The following is a 19,419-nucleotide window of genomic DNA, read 5'->3' as shown; positions in this document are numbered from 1 at the left end:
TAAGCAAACATCCTTTAGGATTATTCTGGATTAAAACGAGACACGTGAAGAGTTAGAATGCTCTAGACCAGATTCAGCCTCTCCTCTACCAGCTGCATTCACTTTGACCAGGTTCTCAGCACTGCATTTGATTACCCCAAAGGCAGTTTGGTGGAAGCATGTCCTACAGCAGCTCCTGTCTATTTTAGAAACTATAATGCTTTGTGCTTCAATACAACTAGGGACTTTAGCTTTGAAGGCTGGAATGGAGCTTTATCATATTTTCGAGGCCAGACTGGGAAAGGCGTTTCAGGGGGGGAAAAATAATCTAATATCCTGTTTCTGCACTTAAAGGATTATTGGACTTACTGAATTAAAGTCTTCTACTCAGTAAGCATTGAGTCACTATTACATTAATTAATTAATTTGCTGGTGATATGGAGACCAAGCACTCATGCCCCATTCGTAAATATTCATAAACCAAAGAATTTTTAAGTCAATGTCTAGCTTTGCACTGAATTCTGTTTTTTTAGACCAAGGAAGTCTAAAGTGAAAATTGTGTGAAAGCTTTTTAATACTAGACAAGTGTTAATTTACATAACATTTATTAACAGTTCCTTTATTTTTCTTTCTAATTTGTATTTTCCACTTTTGAATCAGCCAAAGGACAAGGCAGCAGGCAAAAGGAGGAGCCCACTCATCAGGCATGTGTGTCTTGTTAAGAAAATAACTAGTGTGTTAGGGAAGAGGGTAAACCAGTGTGGGACTCTCCATCAGCTAATGGAAATGCGTATTTTAAGGGAGGGAGCAGAGTTCCCAGAATAAGCTGAATCCCAATGGTAAACAGCCTTCAGAGACAAGAACATAGGTAAAATAGCATTTAAATTGTACTTTCCATGAAATTTTTATGTGGTAATGTGTATTAAATCAGTTAAAGTAGATGGCATGTCTTGATATATTTGAAGGGGGGGGGGGAATAAAAGCATTTTCTTTTCCTGGATATCATGTCAGTAATATATACAGTAATTTGACTTTTCAGGTACGGTTTATTTTGTAATTTAAGACTTTCCAAAATACAGTGTGGCAGTATTGGCTTTCATGTATCACTAATGGATCAAGGCTGAATTTTAGGAAATGAATGCTTGACAGTCCAGGGAGGACCCTGACATTTATGGATCATGAAGAATCCTCTCTCACTCTTCAAGCCACAGCCCTTGTGTTAGCCTCCATACCATGATGCTGTTGTGTTCCTTTCTATACCATAAAATGAAAACACGTGTGTAGGTCTGTGTTCATGTGTATAAGTTGTTCTTTCACACAGAAATGAGATTGATTATATTAGAGGGTATTCTGCAAGTTGCTTTGTTATGTTAAAAATATTTGGCAGGCATTCTTCTATATTAATACATACAGACCTGGTTACATTTTTACTGATCTCCCAATAAACATTGTTTTAGATTTTTCTTTCATAAAGTATTTGATGAGGGAAGTATTTGGGATTATAAATTAATATGCAATCTTTACTAGTTGATGTTGTTAAAATGACCTGGTATTCTTTCAATTACCTATTATTACTGAATAAATCAAATTTAATGACAGGGGTTAAAGAGAGGTGGTTACTCACATAAATGGACCTAGGAAAACCATCCCAACTTAGCCAACATTGAGAAAATAAGTGAATCATTTTTTTAAAAAAAATCAATGATTGGGTGTTTTAGTCAGTTAAGTATCCAACCCTTAGTCTCAGCTTGGGTCATGATCTCAGGGTTGTGAGATCCAGCCCTGCATCGGGCTCCATGCATGGTGCAGAGGCAGCTGCACCCTCTCCTTCTGCCCCTCCCTGCTCATGCTCTGTCTCTCTCTAAAATAAAGAAATAAATCTTTAAAAAGCAATAATAATAGCAATTTGGTTATAGTAATATTATTACTTAACTTTTTTTTTCCCTTTCCTGGAAGTATTAGCAAGTACCAAAGTTTAAGAAAAAGAAATAAAAAGAGTAGGAATGGGAAGAATGAAATGAATTCCCCTTATTCAAGTATAATAGTGGATAATCTATATAAAAGTGAATAGAACAGAAGACCTAACAACACAAAAAATAAAGTTAAGGATGGTAATGCTAAAGAAAATTTATGTGCTAATACAAAAAAACCACAAGTTAGTATCAAAATTCCATTGATAAAAACAGTATAAAATATAAAATAATAGGGATAAATTTAATAAGAAATATGTAAAAGCCATATGAACACATGCTTTAAAAATCACTCAAAGACATAAAAAATAACTTGATTTAATAACATCATTGTTATGTGGAATCCCATAAGGAAAGCTCAGTATTTTAAAGATTCCCATAGTCCCAAATCTATACATTTAATAAAAATAACTTTCAAAATCTCCTAGATGAGTTTTTTGGGACTTTGATTATTGATTATAGAATTATCCTGGAAAAATAAATGTATAAAATGAGATAAGAAAAATGAGCAAATGAGGAATGATGGAAATGAGGTTTCCTTCTCAGATGTTAAGTGTATCTATCATCTACCTATCTACCTATCTATCTATCATCTGCAGTAGAGTTCAGAAGTGACTTAAGAAGAGGCAAAACGATAAATGGAAAGGACAAAAGAGTCTAGGAATAGGCATGTATATAAATCATAATTTGATCTTTGGAAAGAATGGCACTTAAAATCATAAGGGAAAGTTTATAAGTGGCCTTTGTACAATTGAGTATATTTTTAGATAAAACATAAAATGATGTCCCTATTCTCTGCCTTTCACAAAAGTAAATTTCAAATGAATAGAAATTTTAATATAGGAAGATAGATTACTAGGGGAAAATAGGTAATATTTTTAGTAATTGCATTGTGAAAGTCCTAAGAGTGGCAAAATTCCCAAAAGATACATGAAACAAAAATTATAGTTTTACTATTTACATTTAAAAAATATTGTAGAGATTCTCAAACTCTATAAATGTAAAACCTAATGACTCTTGAAAAATATTTGCAGTATATTTGAAGGTTAATATCTTTACATCAAAAAAGCTCTTACAAATTGATAAGGGAAAGATAAATGGTAAATTAGGAAACAGGGCAAAAATGAACATTTAAATTGCAGAACTATACTGACTGAAAATCATCAATGCAAATTTCCTATCAGATTAATAAACATTAAAAGAAGTACTGAACTCTTTAATGGTATGACAAAGTAACTTATATGCATTCACCTTTGGTTGAAGTGTGTTTTAAAAGAAACTTGCTGGAGCATAGTCTAACAATTTAACAAACATTTTAAAGATCTGTATCTTTTCCATCTGAAATTTCACTTCAAAGAATTTTTTTTTTTTTTTTTACTTCAAAGAATTTTTTAAAAGACCTGGAAAACTATCCTATGACTTAAAGTACAAACATGTTGAGAGAAGCGATAGAAAACAGTGGTTTCCATTTGTAATCGGTAGAGAAATGGCTTACTTAAGGAACACTTTTGTCCTTTCCCAAATTACCCCAGATTCCGCATCAGTAAAATTTTGAAGAGACGTAGTCCAAAGTCAGGGCAAGGACATCCAAGTACACCAGGATCCAGGAGTGAAGGCACGATAGCCGGGTAGACAGGACCCCACTGATGAAGGCAATCTGTTATGGAGCAGGTTGACTCTGGACTGACCCTGTAATTAGGTGCTTAAATGGGCTAGTGTTGTGAGGCACTTATTTTTCACTTAGGCGACAGTTTCTTAAGTGAATTGCTCTGGTCACATGAAGGTTAGAGATGGGTTTACAGAAATGTGCATCACTAACACCCAACAGCTGAATCCCAAGTTACCATAAACAAAAGCATACCTAATGTACTTTTTTATGTGCTGGATTTTCTTTGTTATTTTTCAAAAGACCCGGAATAACATCTTCAACTATCGTGTTTCAGTATTGAACAGTTAGTAGGAGGAGGATGCCATGAATTCAGTACATTTACCCTCCACGGTTATAGGACTCAGTTTGTCTGACTCTTAAAAGCTCAAAGAAGTCCTCTGTAATAGACCTCATGTTTTATGAACTCTTAAGAGATTCCTGCCGGTGGAATGCACTGAGGCCGAGGCATGGTCAGCTTTTTAAAGATTGGGATGGATGAAAATAGTGATGTGTGTGTGTGCGCGCGCGTGCGCACGGTGGAAAAGAAATAACAATGTCGTGAAATACCCAAGGACAGCGAGATGATGACTAGAAGAGATGAGAAAAGGGGAAGTCTCTTGGGGAAGTGAGTTTTCTTTTGGGGGTAGATTTTCTGTAGATGGGTGATGGGGCATTCTCAGCATAAAGACAAACACAAGAGGCGGAGAAATCAGAAAAGGCTGGAAGGCCAAGATAGAGCAGAAGAATCAGGCAACAGTGACAAGCACCCACTGTAGCTAGGAGAAGAGAAGGAAAAGATGGTGTTCAGATGTAAGCCTGGCTCACCAGGAGCATGTTGCCACAGGTGTCTCAGGAGATGGAGAAACTTTCTTAGTGAGGAGGATGGTGTTGCTGTAACCATGATTTAATGTGCATTTTAGAGCACAAATAATACCTCTGTGATATTTGAAAGTAAGAAAAAAGGTCTGACTTTTTAGTATGCTTCCCTGAAATTTGGTGAAATGTATGTGCCCAAAAATGTGATTAGGAGGAAGTATACAATCCTGGTTAGAAATCTAGAATGATATTTTATCTGATAAAATTCCAGTGAGTAAATGTCTTTTTTTTTTTTTTTTTTTTAACTTCTGAGACCACGTTCAAATAAGACTTGGCCGCATAGCCATGGAGTAGAAATCCATCGTTGTTTCTTCTGGTGTGACTTTTCTATTCCAGGGATCCCTCTGTTGTATGACCGGAAGGAAAGGAAGGCCCTGTTAGGTTGAAAGCAAACCTGAGCTTCTCTGGCTTTGCTGAGGCACCACGGGTATCTCGCAGTGATGGGCCTGTCTTTAGGAAGTGCCCACTGAGGCAGCAATGGACTTTCCTTTAACCCCTGAAAACAGACTCTGTCTCCTTTTACAGTAAGAGACGCACACACAGAGCTGGGACCTTTTCCTGGCTCTTCAGTGGTGAACTATCCTTAGTAAAGTTGAAGTTACTTTTGTTGACTTAGAGTGAAAGGGGAATAACCTGCTTTCCTTGGTCAGTCCGTCCCATTTCATGAGTAATTCTTCTGATTGTGTAGGAGATCGACACTTCTTCCATTCTGTGAATATTCTTGAATACTGCTATTTGAAAACTATTGATTTGGGAAGTAGAAAATGAAGAAGGGGAAGGAGGAAGAGAAGGAGAAGAAAAAGAAGAAGAGGGGGGAGGAGGAGGAGGATTTTTTTTCTAATTTAATTGTATGGTACACAATCTGTTACTTTTTACTTCATTTGTGAATTTCATGATTCGCAGCTATTTTAGAAAAGTATTGAAAAGAGAATTATATTGAAAGTTTTGTCATTTGAAAAACTGAATTAGTTTTCTCTTCTTCAGTTGTTAATTGGTCTCCCCTGCTGGATCCTTGGTTGTCATTGGCATTGGGTAAGACTCAGTTCTGGCATTCAGCGTAATCCTTCATTTTCATTTTTTACAGTGTTTGCTATCTACTTTGTGATGGGAACACATCATTTAATAATCAGTCAAAGCCTGACTAATGGGTGGGGTGGGACTTAATGTTAAAAAGGGAGGCACTAGTTTTATAAATGATCAGTTCATTAGTGAATGTTTTCCTATAATGATGGCTTTTTCATTTTTTTTTTAAAGATTTTCTTTATTTATTTGACAGACAGAGGTCACAAGCAGGCAGAGAGGCAGGCAGAGAGAGAGGAAGGGAAGCAGACTCCCTGCTGATCAGAGAGCCAGATGTGGGGCTAGATCCCAGGACCCTGGGATCACGACCTGGGCCGAAGGCAGAGGCTTTAACCCACTGAGCCACCCAGGTGCCCCGGCTTTTTCATTTTTATACATCTGTGAATATGGTATTTCCTGCAATGAATGCTTAGCTAATGAGGCTCCTTCAGACATCTTAGAAATAATAAATAAGAAACACTATTTTATTCTTGGAGAAATATAAGTCATAGAATGTAATCCAAAGAATAGTCAGGGGGAAAAAAAATGGACTTGGGATCACTGACTTGGCTGTTTACCAAATGAGGAACCCAACAAGTCACGTTACTTCTCTGTTCCTCATTTTCCCTTAAGATCAGCTAATTTCTAAATTCTTCCTGCTCTCACGTAACCAAATACCTAGAATAATTCTTCAGCTAGCATCTATGTCTTTTCACATAGTATTTAAATACTTGTATTAAGTCTTATTGCACACAGCCACAAAAGTGAGAAGAGAAGGTAGTTTTAAGCATCAGTTTTATCAAACTTATTTTGTGGTTGTAGATTGGGCAGGTCAGTTCCTTTCACAACAAACTCAGTGGGGGATCCAATATGTTTTCAGAGAGAAGTTTTATCAGAACATGTTGTCAGACAGTGCATTTCCACCTTCAAAGGCAGGGGGTAAAACCAGTCTTGTTTAACCATTTTGTCTTTCTGAATCAGATAGAAAAAAGAAGAGGCACCAGCTGAACACAGCAGGATAAAGGAAAAATAAGTAAATGAATAGACTTCTTAAAATAAAGATGTTAGACTTACACCTTCACATCTATCACATTTTTTCTTCTAAAGTTTTGGGTCCTTCTGGTGCTTCTTTTTTATGCGTTTATTGGGTTGTTCAGAGTTTGAGTTTTGTGTAGTTGACTCTAGTTTTACTTGTCATTTATTTTGAGTTCTTGCAGGGAGTGGAGGAATAATTTCTGTTCCGCTGGCCATCTGGGATTCACTTGCAGACTTTCTGACTCAGTAGCTTTTCCTGAAGTCTGTGTACTCAGACAAAGAGCTCATTTCTATGTGCCTCTTCCTACTCTGCACCTGCTGTTGAGAGCATTCACATGTAGATGTATCAGAACCGTTTTACTCCCCAGGCTCCCAAAGTTCAGAGGTTGGAATGGACCATTGTCCCTTAGTGCTACCTCTTGCCGTCCAGATTGTAAACATACCTCCTCTCTTGCTTCAACCTGGAACTTCAGAGAGTGGTTGTAACCGTGATGGGATATTGGGGGAAAGACCAGCAGCTTTTCTATTTGTGCAAAGCCTGGACAGCACATTTTGGGGAGCTGTCAGGCAATCAGAGAGCATTCTGTCAGCAACACGTGGACTAATAACTTAAAATTTATATTTAGCCCTCACACTTTTGCAGTGACATAGATTCAGTGAAATTCTTCTTTGTCTTCAATTACTTGTTCTTGACTTTTTAATTGTAATCAGATTGGTGAATGTTTCTAAAATACATGTGTTAAAATGATGGTTTACATATACTTTATCATTCCAGAAGTAATATATTTATATTTTTTGCACAACGTTATTCAGTCATGATTTAGGAAAACACTTCTATTTTTTAATTTCTTTTAGCAGGCTGTTTTTCATAGAATTCTTGTCGGCAGAATATATTGTGTATAGTACCATATAAATATAAATAAGGTTAACATTTACTATAGCCTTTGCTCAACATTACTAAATACTGTGCATGTCCGGTCCATAATGTGAAAGCTCAGTAATTACTATTATTGACATTTGTTGTTATTCTATATTACTTATGTTCAAAATGATGGTAATACTGTTTTTAAAGTCCATTGATGACATGACTTTAAAAATATACTTTTTACAGAGTTAAACATTTTTAACTAGAATTATAATATTCATTTTAGGACATTAAGATATAACAGTGGTTTATATTTATAATCTAAATTGACTTGTTTCCAAATGAAAAACAACTTTATTATATGTTTAAAAAAAAAAAAAACAACCTTTGTGGGCTCCTTGGTGATACAGTTGGTTAAGCTTCTGATTCTTGGTTTAGGCTCAGGTTGTGACATAGGGTCTTGAGATCAAGCCCTGCATCTAGCTCTTTTCCTTCTCCCTCTATCCCTCCCATCCACCCTCCCCCTCACTCTCTCTCTCCCTCAGATAAATAAATAAATCTTGAAAAGGAAAAAAAAAACTTGGAATAATATTTATGATTTGAAAATATTCTAAAGTGTTCAGTTGCTCCTGAGGCTTAAAGTGATTATGGTTAGAGAGGGAAATTTGGGATTTTTGTTTACAACACTGCAATGGGTCTATTTTGGCTGTGTGATCACAAAATAAGAGGATGAGACCAGACCAGGGAGTGTGTCATATTGCCAGAATCATTGCTATGATTTTTGTCATGCCCAGTAATTGAGAAAATGCCCAGTAATTGAGAAATCTAGATACTGTGGCCAGAGATTACAGTTTGGGGAAGTGGAAGTGCATAGGAGAGTGGAACTCTGTCTTAGCCTGGTTGATTAGCCTGCAGTTCAGAAGTAATCATAGCTAGAGTTTGGGAATCGGTGACTTCCTTACTTACATACCCCTTCAAGGGTCACAGCAGAATAAATTTGAAACTCAACAGAGTTTGCAAGGCTTTAACACAACGTGGTTCCTGTCCTGTCTGGCTCATCTGCATTTCCATATTCTGCTCTCCATCCATACTAAAATTGTCCTTGTACATGGTCTCTATATATGTCCTCACCCCAACTCCAGCCAACACTTCTTGGGTCTTCTCATGTTGTTCTCTTTGCCTCGAGTACTTGGTCTTGCCCATTTCTTTAGTTCATTTTTCCTTAATCTTTCAGATTGTGGTTTGTTGTCACTTCTGCTTAGACTTCGTGGGTGATCAAGATCGAATATGAGATGGCTGCTTCAGGCCTTCATAGCTTTCTACATTGGCCCTTACTCTGCCCTTGTCCTGGCTATGAGGTCCTTGCTGGGCACCTATCTCTCTCCTCTTCTGAGTGTAAAGGGTGGGAGCTGTAACTATGCCAGTGCTGAGTCTTGTTCCATATTCTGTGGACAGCTACTCATACCATGCTCTACTTAAGAGGTCCCCCTCAAAGACCTCTTCAGTGTCTGCTGAATGAATGAAAACAGATAAACCCACAGCATAGATCTGGGTATACTATCCTCCAAGAACATGAAGTAGCATCTCAATTAGAGACAATGATAGTGAATTTTTTTTTTTAGTAGCTTAGAGATTTTTTTTTATTATGTTCAATTAGCCAACATATAATACATCATTAGTTTTTGATGTAGTATTCAATGATTCATTAGTTGCATATGACACTCAGTGCTTATTATATCACACAGATAGTGAATATTTGTTAAAGACTGATTGATTGATTGATTGATTGATTTGAGAGAGAGGGAGTATGGAGCAGGGGGACAAAGGGAGAGGGAGAGAGAGAATCTCAAGCAGACTTCCCACTGAGTGTGGAGACTAGCTGGGTGCTAGATCACAGGACTCTGAGATCATGACCCAAGCTGAAATCAAAGAGTCAAATGTTTATTTTACTGAGCCACCCAAGTACCCTGAAAGAATGACAGTGTATATTTTTAAGACTCTTAATACATATAATCGTGATGTTTCTGAGAAAAGATAAGGCCATCTAGATGTCATCAGAGTCCTTTAAAATGAGCACTCAACAGCATGGGATCCTTTTTGTTTTCTGTAAGTTTGAAAAAATTTTAGCAAATGTAAGTGCTCAAAACCAGTGTGGTATGTAAAATTTTATACTTGTTTTATTTTTATTGAGACAAATGGATTAAAAACTATGCTCCTCGGTGGTATTTTTGTCTCTTTTGCTCATTTTATTTCTTGAGATACAAGTATTTTGCTAATTAATTTTTGTGAGCTGCTTATATATCTAAAATATTGGCCTTCGATTTACTAGCAAATCTTCTTACACTTTTAAATTTAATCTGATTAACGTATTTTGGGGGCAGGAGGCACAATGTTAAAACCATCTAGATAGCCGTATCTATTATTGACATTTTCCTTGGCAATTCTTATTACCTGGCTGGCTCAGTCAATAGAGCACATGACTTTTAATCTCAGGGTTGTGAGTTCAAGCTCCATGCTGGGTGTAGAGATTACTTAAAAATAAAACTTTAAGAAATAGATATAGTTAAAAGGAGATATTGAGAAATCTCTGCAATTTTATAAAAATGGGATTACACTTTTTAATCTAGGTATTTTCCATAGACACTGTGTGAATTTCTTGCTGTGGTATTATATATTTTGCCAAAAAAATCCCCACAAACCTCTTCTTAATATCCGCTTAGTATTTTAATATGTGCACATATTATAATCTATTTAGCCAAATCTATATTGCGGGACATTCAAGTTATTTTCAGCTTACTGACGTAAAAATTTCTATAACAAACATTCTTTTTCATATAATTTTGGGTATCTTTGTAATTTTACCCTTAGGAAAGCCATTTCTATATCCAAGGTTATGAAATATTTTAAGGTTGTCGATATATTTTGCCAATTACCTTTTATAATGATGCCAATTTACACTCATCGTGAAATGTAAGAGAGCGCCCATTTCCTCTCTTCCTTATCAAACCTAAATACAGTAGTCCCCCCTTATCAACAGTTTCACTTACCCATGGGTCAGAAGCCAATGACCCTCCTCCTGACATATCATCAGACCAGTAGTAACCTAAAGCTGCACCACAATGCCTATGTCATTTAGCTCATTTCATCTCATCACCACAGTGCCTATGTCATTTAGCTCATTTCATCTCATCACTAGACATTTTATCATCTCACATTATCACAAAAAGTAGGGTGAGTACAGTACAATAAGATATTTTGAGAGAGAGAGAGAGAGAAAGAGAGAGACCACATTCACATAGCTTTTATTACACTATATTCTTCTAAGTGTTCTCTTTTATTATTAGTTATTATTGTTAATCTCTTCCTGTGCTTAACTTATAAATTAAACTTTATCATAGGTATGTATGCATAGGGGGAATTATAGTAAATGTATAGTTCAGAGCTATCTGCCATCTAAGGTGTCTACTAGGAATCTTTGGGACATATAACCCATGGATTGGGGGAGCTACTGAATTTTAATTTTCAATTCTATATACAAACCTAATTTTTAACTATTAGTGAGCTAGTAAAATAAACATCTGTACCCCTTGGGTACCTGGCAGTCACAAACACAGATTCTCTCTTGAATAATGCATTTTCAACCCATGACTCGAAGGCTTCTCACTGGTAGCATTTCCCAAATGCACACACATGCACACACCCATGCATATATACAGTCACAAAACATAAGGAAACAGAAAAGCACCACCAAAATAAAAAAGCAGAGTCATACTCACAAGGATTTTAAAAATTGGAATTATAGATACAAAATAAGTACCTTTAGAAGAATAATGGTTTAAAAAATAAGGAAGAAATAACTGACTGTAAAAATGAACTAATGGTTTAAAAATATAAAAAAGACATAACTGTAAAAATGAACAGTTTGTTTTTTAAAGGGACCAAATGGAACTGATAGAGATTAAAAATGTAAAACTCAAAATTAAAAAACTCAGTGGGTAAGTTAAATGTTATAGGAGAGACAGGTGAGAAGAAAATAGGCAAGCTAAAGGAGAATTCCAAAGTGATGCCCAGCATGAGGCACAGAGAGACAAAGAAATTTAAAAAAAAAAAAAAAAAAGAGAGAGAGAGAGAAAATAGTTTATCTGACAAATGGGCTCACCAGAGTTCTGTATGGGGTGAAAGGGATGCAGAGGGAAAACATTCAAAAAGGTAGGTCTGAGAACTGAACAAAATTAAGGAGACCTAGAAATACTCAGATACAATGTAGGATTGGGGGGAAACATCCACACCTAAAAGAATTCTAGTGATTCTATGCTCTTATGCAGAATAGTAAAGACAAAATGATCTAAAGAGCAGCATAGAGAAAAGACAGAGTGACAGAGTACTAGCTAACATCTCAAATGCATCAAAGGAAACCCGAAGACTGGAGAATTATGCCTTCAAAAATGCTGTGAGAAAATAAATGAAATTAAAATAGTTTACTCAAGGAAATGGTCTTCCAAGGAAAACATGATTCCATGAGAGGACCTACAAAGTAAAAATTTGATTCTTTGAAGAGAATATCAAAATCGATAAACTTCTGGCAAGAAAAAAAGCAAAAGCAATAATATCAAAAATGAAAAAGGACCCATAGCTACAGGAAGTTTAAAAAATTGATAAGCAAATAATATAAACATCCCTCTGAACAACCATTAAACGATCAAAAGAAATTAAGCATGGTCTAAGTAAGTGGGAGATACAGTCTGGAACTTGACAAACATCCTCAAACTTACGTGAAAGAATAAAAGACTGTATAAACAACTGGATAGGGGAACCTCACTACCAGATCTGAAGTCTTTTTGTAAAGCTATTATACTATGGAATAGATTAATTGAATAATGTCCCAGACAGCAGATCAGTGAGAAAAGAACAAGCTTGCAAATGATACTGGAACAACTGATATCAAGATTAAAAAAAAAAACAAACAAACATGAAAAGTATGTTCTATTGCAAACCAAACACAAAAATGAAAAAAGAAAGGTATTAAACAATTAAAAAATTGTGTGAACCTGGGGCGCCTGGGTGGCTCAGTCATTAAGCGTCTACTTTTGGCTCAGGGCGTGATCCCAAGGACCTGGGATCGAGCCCCAACTTGGGCTCCCTGCTCAGTGGGAAGCCTGATGCAAGGCTTGATCCCAGGACCTTGGGATCATGACCTGAGCCAAAGGCAGACACTGAACTGAATGAACCACCCAGGCATATCAATGTTCTCCTCCTTAATTTTCAAACCCACTTTTTCCCCTTTGTGGGTCTTCATGGCTATGTTGATAGGAAGATAAGAAATCAGATAAGAAAAGATATTGATCTGATGCTATCTTACTTCCTAGGCCTAATTCATTTTTTTTTTTTTTTCAAAGAAAAATAAAGGTTTTAGGAAGGAAAAAAAAAGTTTTTAAGGAGTATAGACTGTTTAATTTAGAGGAAAGTTTTCCTAACAGACAAAATAATTGAAATGGCTTTAGTTGTACTGCTACTTAATGCTTTCATTTTATGCCATTTTAATATGGAACTTTTAATAAAAATCACTTGAAAAATAAAAACCCTGACACATAATTGTTTTTTCTCCTTAATCTCCTGTAGGTTGCTGATGCCAAGTCTTTCTCAGGACCTTTTAATGTCTTGCCTGTGAAGACAAAATGGAGTAACATTGGCTTTCATATCCTTCTATTTGATCTGGAAAATCTTGTTGAACTTTTGCTGCCAACTCCAATCTGTGACGTTGACCCTTCTAATTCATTCTATGGTAGTGAGATCCTGAGAAGAGCCAAAAGCACAGTGGAGAAGAAAACACTGACGCTGAAAAGAAATAAAACTGCCTGTGGTTCTCTCTCAGCAGAAGTGCAAGCCAAGCCTTTTGGTGAGAACCCAGCCCAAGGAGATAATGCTGTCAAATTCTTAGAAGAAAGTGATGGCATTAAAAGGCAGAAAAAAACAAAGAACTCCAAAAAGATGCACCCGGAACCATCAAGAAAAATGGATGCCAGCATCACAATAGATGCAGCTAAATTGTTCCTATCTTGCTTTTTGCCATGGGGACTGGATAAAGAATTAGATAATCTCTGCATTAAGCATCTCAATATTTTAAAGCTTCAGGGTTCTGTTTCTTTAGGACTTGCTGCAAATGAAGACCGCTTCTCATTGATGCTGCCGGGGTGGGATGTATGCAGTGCTGAAACGAAAACAGACTATTCAAAAGTTAATTTATTTTCCAAAAAAGTTTTGGACTTGTCAAACAAGTACACGTCCACTCTTCCAAATCAGGTTGGAATGCCAAGAGGATTGGAGAATAATTGTAATTCTTTGCAAGAGTCGGACACTATAGTTTATTTACTGAGCAGACTATTTGTAGTTAATAAGTTAGTTAACATGCCTTTAGAGCTGGCATGTGGAACTGACAGGTAAGATATGCGTAAATATTTTGGCTACTATTATTTGGGACATTAAAAGAATCATAATTACTTGCTGTATTTGGCTCTTTACCCTCCCTCCCTCCTCTTCTTCCTTCCTTTCTTCCTTTTTTCAGATCAAGAGTAAATATGCAACAGCTCCTTCAGCTCAAAACACATTTAAGAAAAACTTCCTCTTAATTCTTTGGAATCAGAGAATAATTTGGGCAATTAATCTATATATTTAAAAATGTATTCATTCAAAAAATATCCATTGCTCTCATAATATGTACCAGGAAAATCCTAGTGCTGGGCGCTGAATGATTTAATAGATAGGTAGACCGAGAGATAGACGATAGTTTGATTCATACACACCTTGAAATCCATTTTACTTGCTGTGAATTAAATATGAACAAAGAACATTTAAGTAAATGCCAGTGATATTTCATATATCATCGGAGAAAGTTTTACAGTTTCATAGCCCAAGTCCCACCATTTAATTTATACTTTGTTGTACTAAGCTAGAGGTGGCAATCAGTAATTCATTTACAAAAAGTACAGTTGAATAAAAATAGCTCTTGTTTTTTGAATATTTAATATCTATTAGTCACCATGTAAGTACTTTACTTACCTGATATCACTTAATATGCAAGGCTGGCATATAGGTACTATTATTTTGCTCTTTTAAAGATGAGGATATTGAGTCTTATGGCGAAAAGGTATCAACTCCAAGATTAATTCAGCTTCTTAGAGGCTGATTCAAAGCTGAGCACCAGTCTAATTCCAGAGCCTGATTCATTACTAACCTTAACTCTGTGTGTCTGCCTTCTTCTATTGCTAAAATTCAGTATAGTTTTTCAGTCTGACATTAGAGGATTGAATTTACAATTTACAATTTACAGCATGTGCCCTTAGTCTACAGAAGAAATTTCTCATTTGATTCAAATGATTAAAAAAAAAAAAGAAAGAAAGAAAAAGGCACATGAAATAAATAGAAAACACCAAAAGTAGGGTAAAGAAATGCGGAAAAATCTTGGTAGTATAGGTAAGTATTTTGGTGTTCAGAGTAAAGAGAGTAATTAGTGTGAGTGGAAACCATGGGAACGCTTTTACAGAAAGCACTTCCCACTATGTGGTGGTAAATGGTCCTTGACGTTTCTGTTCTGTGATAGGAGCTCAGTTCCAGGCACTGAACGGTCAGCACCATTCCTGCCCTCGGTGGGCCTACCCTTTGGTAGGAAGGCTCTGTGGATTATTTAGGATCTGATGTTATGCTTCCTTCCATTATAATGCAAGGTTTCCCATTTTCTGTTCTGTGACCCTATTTTGGAGACATAGACTGGTAAAATTCTGTGGTTTTATACTAAATTTTTCTCTGTTTTCTTTTCATACATAATATGTATATGTAATACATATTATATATACACACACACATATATATACACATGTTTAAGTTTCATATAGCCTTCTTTTACTTTTCTCTTCTTCCTGTAACTAAGAAGATTACGAAGCACTGAACGTATGATAAGCAAAAAAATGCAGTCAGCCTGGAGCCTGAAAACCTGGGAATAAATCCTGCTTTTGATGTTTAACTAGCCATGTGTAGCTCTGGACAAGTCACTTACCCGCTCTGAGCCTTGCTTTCCTCATTTAGAAAATGAGGTTTGTGGGCTAGGCGGCCACTAAGATTTCTTCAAATTCTTGAAAACGTGGGTTGTTAACAAATTGTATCTGCCTAATCATGATCCCACAGAGCCAGTGAGGGACTTGGTTAATGTGTGATGGAGGTTTTCATTCTGAGTTGGCTGCAGATAGGGAGTTCAGGATGTGCAGGGTGTGTCTGGTGCCCTGAGGGGGGATCGTGGGCTGTCAGCCTGCCTTCCGCTAAAAATTGCCACCATACATTAGTTAACTCTTTACGAAATTCTTCATTAAAAAAAAATTATTGAAAGAGTTGTCCGGATTAGAGACTGCTTCCAGAAATCAGTCACTTCAACTTGGATTTGCTGTTGGACAGCATGGCAATTTTTGGGAAATCAAAATAATGTGCATTGGATTTGTCCATTTCACTAACATTTCACTGTGGTTGTGAATGTGGAGAAATCCTTGTGGGCTTCACAATGGGGTGCATGACGTAACTGCATTTTAAGGAAAGAGCCATCTGCCTATGACAATATCCCTGAACAGTACCTGAAAGTTGCTATGATTAAATCACTGGTCTGGAGTAGAACTCACCTTCCTCAGGTCCTTAGAGGACCTGTGGAGAACTGTGGCAGATGTCAACATATTAAGATTCAGAATATATTGCACTTACCACAAATTACATGACCTATCGTAGTGGAGCTCCTCCTAGAAAAGTGAGTCACAAAATAATTCTGGTAACCTAAAATTCAAAACTGGGATTAAGGTTTTAGGTAGGAACAAAGTGGGGAAATTTACCAAAGAGATTACTGTTGGAGAACATTGCTTAAAAAATAACCTATGTTCAGTTCCCAAATTTTTTAAAAGTGGTCATACACTCAAATCTTCAATTTATTTCTAAAAATACTTTTCATATATCTTTAATGATATCCTCTATTTTTCCTCCGACAGGTCTTTCAAAATGGAATCTGTGCACAACAAGGCAAAAAGTCCTGGGAATGAAGTTTTTACTATTTCAAGCTTCTGTGGTTACTTACGAAATGGTAAAGGACTTAGAGATACAAGTCTGATTTTTTTTTTTTTTTCTCTATGAAATAGAATAACTGGCCCATCTACAACTGGGTCTCCTGCTACAGTTTGGAATGAGCAGTGTTTGCATTTATTGTTTGATTTAGTCTGCATTTCACATGGCTATACTTTTGTATTATATTTGAAATACATGTGATTTTTTATTAAAATGAATAGTGTTACAAGACATGTAATGTGATGAATTTTATCAAAAGATCTTTGAAATGCCTGAAAGTCTGAAACTTTTTGGCAAAAGAAATATTTAGATATTAAGTTAAGGTCACCTGTGATTTATGGGGAAGTTTATTACATCAGTATCTTTATTACCAAATAAGTGATTATTATATTAGAGAATTTTATAGCTTTTTCAGAAGGTTATATAATGATCCTTGAATTCTTCTGAGTAATAGTCTTGGTGTTTAGATTTTCTTTTGATGCCAGATAGCCAATTTATCCTCAAAACCTGCTTCTCTAAATCTTTGACATCTCAGTAAAGCAAATCTGCCCTTCTCGTGATTCAAGCCAAGAATTTTGGTGTCATTTTGACTCACCCCCCGACCTTTTTTTTTTTTTTTTTTTGTGCACCCAATCTTTTAGTAAATATATTGGTTCTCCCTTCAGAATATATCCCAGATTCTGTTTCTATTTACCCAGAGACCACACCCCAGAGCCTTCATCTCTCCTTGCCTCCTAACCTAACCACCCTTCGGCTCCTATTTCTCCTTCCTGTACTTTATTCACCATCAAGCAGTCAGAATGACCCATTGGAAACTAAGTCAGAACCTTATGCTTCTGCTTAAAACCTTTCACCTGCTTCTGTTCCGCTCTGAATAAAAGGCACAGTCTTTAGGAGAGCGTACAAGGCCCAGTATAATCTGGTTGTTCTGCCTTTTTTTTTTTTTTTAATATTTTATTTATTTATTTGACAGAGCAAGGGATCACAAGTAGGCAGAGAGGCAGGCAGAGACAGAGAGGGAAGCAGGCTCCCCGCTGAGCAGAGAGCCTGAGGTGGGGCTTGAGCCCAGGACCCTTGGATCATGACCTGAGCTGAAGGCAGAGGCTCAACCCAGTGAGCCACCGAGGCGCCCCCTGGTTGTTCTGCTTCTGTCATTGCAACGACCACCCCTCCCATCTGACGCCATCTCTTTGTACTTACTTACCCCTTGCTTCATGTGATCCAGCTACACCGGACCTTTTACTCTGACCCAAACAAGATGGGCAGGTCTTAGGGCCTTTGTGCTAGCTCTTCTCCTGCCTGGAATGCTCTTTCCTCAGATCACAGAGGTCAACCGGCTGCCTCCTGCCTCCATCTTACATCCTTGGTTCTTGCTTGGACCCCATTTTAGCAATGAAGGTGCCCTCCTTTCTCCCCAGCACGCTCTGTCCCATTCCCTCCTTTACTGTTTTCCATAATTCTTTTCACTCTAATGTAATATATACCTTTTTTTTTTTTATTTGCCATCTGTGTCCTGCTACTAAAGTGTAAGCTCCATGGGGGTTATTATTTTTTTATGACAGTTTTATTTACTGCTGTATCCCCAATTCCCAGAACAAAGCCTTCAAGGAATTAAGCAAATACCTTTGGATTCATGTGTGAATAGTAAATAGAATAATGGTTTTGGAAACAGATGGCTGAGGTTTAAGATCTAGTTCTAACACTTACCACTTGTACAGCTTTGGGCATGTCTTTTACTCCTTTAAACCTGTATTTACTACACTTGTAAAATGGGAATGAGATTTTAGACTTGATGAAGTTATGCATTATGCCATCGACACATTGAGATGCCCTGAATAATGGTCCATAGGGGCCTTCTCAAGGCTACTAAAAAGAATATTTGGAATATTTTAAACTGAGAGTTATTAATAGCTTCCAATTTTTGCGTGTCTAGTATATTCAAAGAATTATGCCATTGGCTTTACACATATTCTCTCTATATAGAAACAACCTTGCACAGTAGGAAGAACTATCTTGTTTTACCCTTCGGAAAACTGGGGCTCATGGAAATTAGATGATTCCACTCAGAGACAAAGAGCTGCTGAGCAGAGGGGCCAGGATTCCAGGCCAACTCTGGTCCCAAACCACTTGCTCTTTGCATTACATCAGCACACTTCTCAGGATCCCAACTAGTATTTTCTCTAAAAGGTCCCAGTCTGGGCTGCCTGCCTTCTCTTCAAGCCATAGCCCTTATTAGGGCATTTCTCCTTGTTTTTATTTTTTATAACATTGAGAAAAGGAATAGAGTTTAAAGCAGAATGTAAGTGATTTCTGCAGAGATGGAGAGAATTGCTAACCAGAGCCGTGGACTCCCCAGCATTTCCTCCCCAAAGTAGCAGGAGCAAGTGTACTACTGAATAGTCTCTCCTGTGTTTAGAGGCAGGGCTTGCAGCATTTAAGATTCACATAGATCCTAAGGAGCATGGTTTTGTGTTTTAGTAATTGGAAGACGGGAGGTGAAGGGAAAGGAGGGGTTCGCTTTATGCTATTAATTCAGTAAAGTCAAAGCCTGAATAAAATAATACTCTGAGGTGCTCATTCTAAAGAGTGGAGGAACCACTGCCCACTTTTGTCAGCAAAAATGGTGACTCAGTACTATTGGTAAGCCTGGGGTGTTTTCTTTTTATCTTTCTCTCTGATGTTGCAATTAATTCTTTAGTTCACTGACATGGCCAAGAAAAGTTGGCTCTCATTTCTACCTCATATTAAAATTTTAACATCACATTAAAGTGCACTGTGAAGTACCCCATGATGCCAGTAAGTAGCTAAAGTTAAGACCAATACTTAGCTTTGATGGTAGAGTCACAAGGTCAACAGAATGAGAGAGGAGGGGAAGGACAGAGATCAAAGGAAAATTT

At 36.8% G+C, this 19,419-nt stretch overlaps 1 protein-coding gene across 2 annotated transcripts in view; it reads left to right on the top strand.

Annotated features, from left to right (window-relative positions):
* The window catches only part of WDR72 (WD repeat domain 72), a 208,855-nt gene that overhangs the window by 103,248 nt on the left and 86,188 nt on the right, over positions 1 to 19,419 (top strand). For both annotated transcript variants that reach the window (XM_059372862.1, XM_059372863.1), the window contains exons 15-16: positions 13,052 to 13,869; positions 16,450 to 16,541. In XM_059372862.1, coding sequence (XP_059228845.1) covers positions 13,052 to 13,869; positions 16,450 to 16,541 — 910 coding nt within the window. The remainder of the gene's footprint in view (positions 1 to 13,051; positions 13,870 to 16,449; positions 16,542 to 19,419) is intronic.

Source organism: Mustela nigripes, chromosome 13 (genome assembly GCF_022355385.1).
Source record: "Mustela nigripes isolate SB6536 chromosome 13, MUSNIG.SB6536, whole genome shotgun sequence".
Lineage (NCBI taxonomy): Eukaryota > Metazoa > Chordata > Mammalia > Carnivora > Mustelidae > Mustela > Mustela nigripes.
This window is presented reverse-complemented; position numbering and strand designations above follow the sequence as displayed.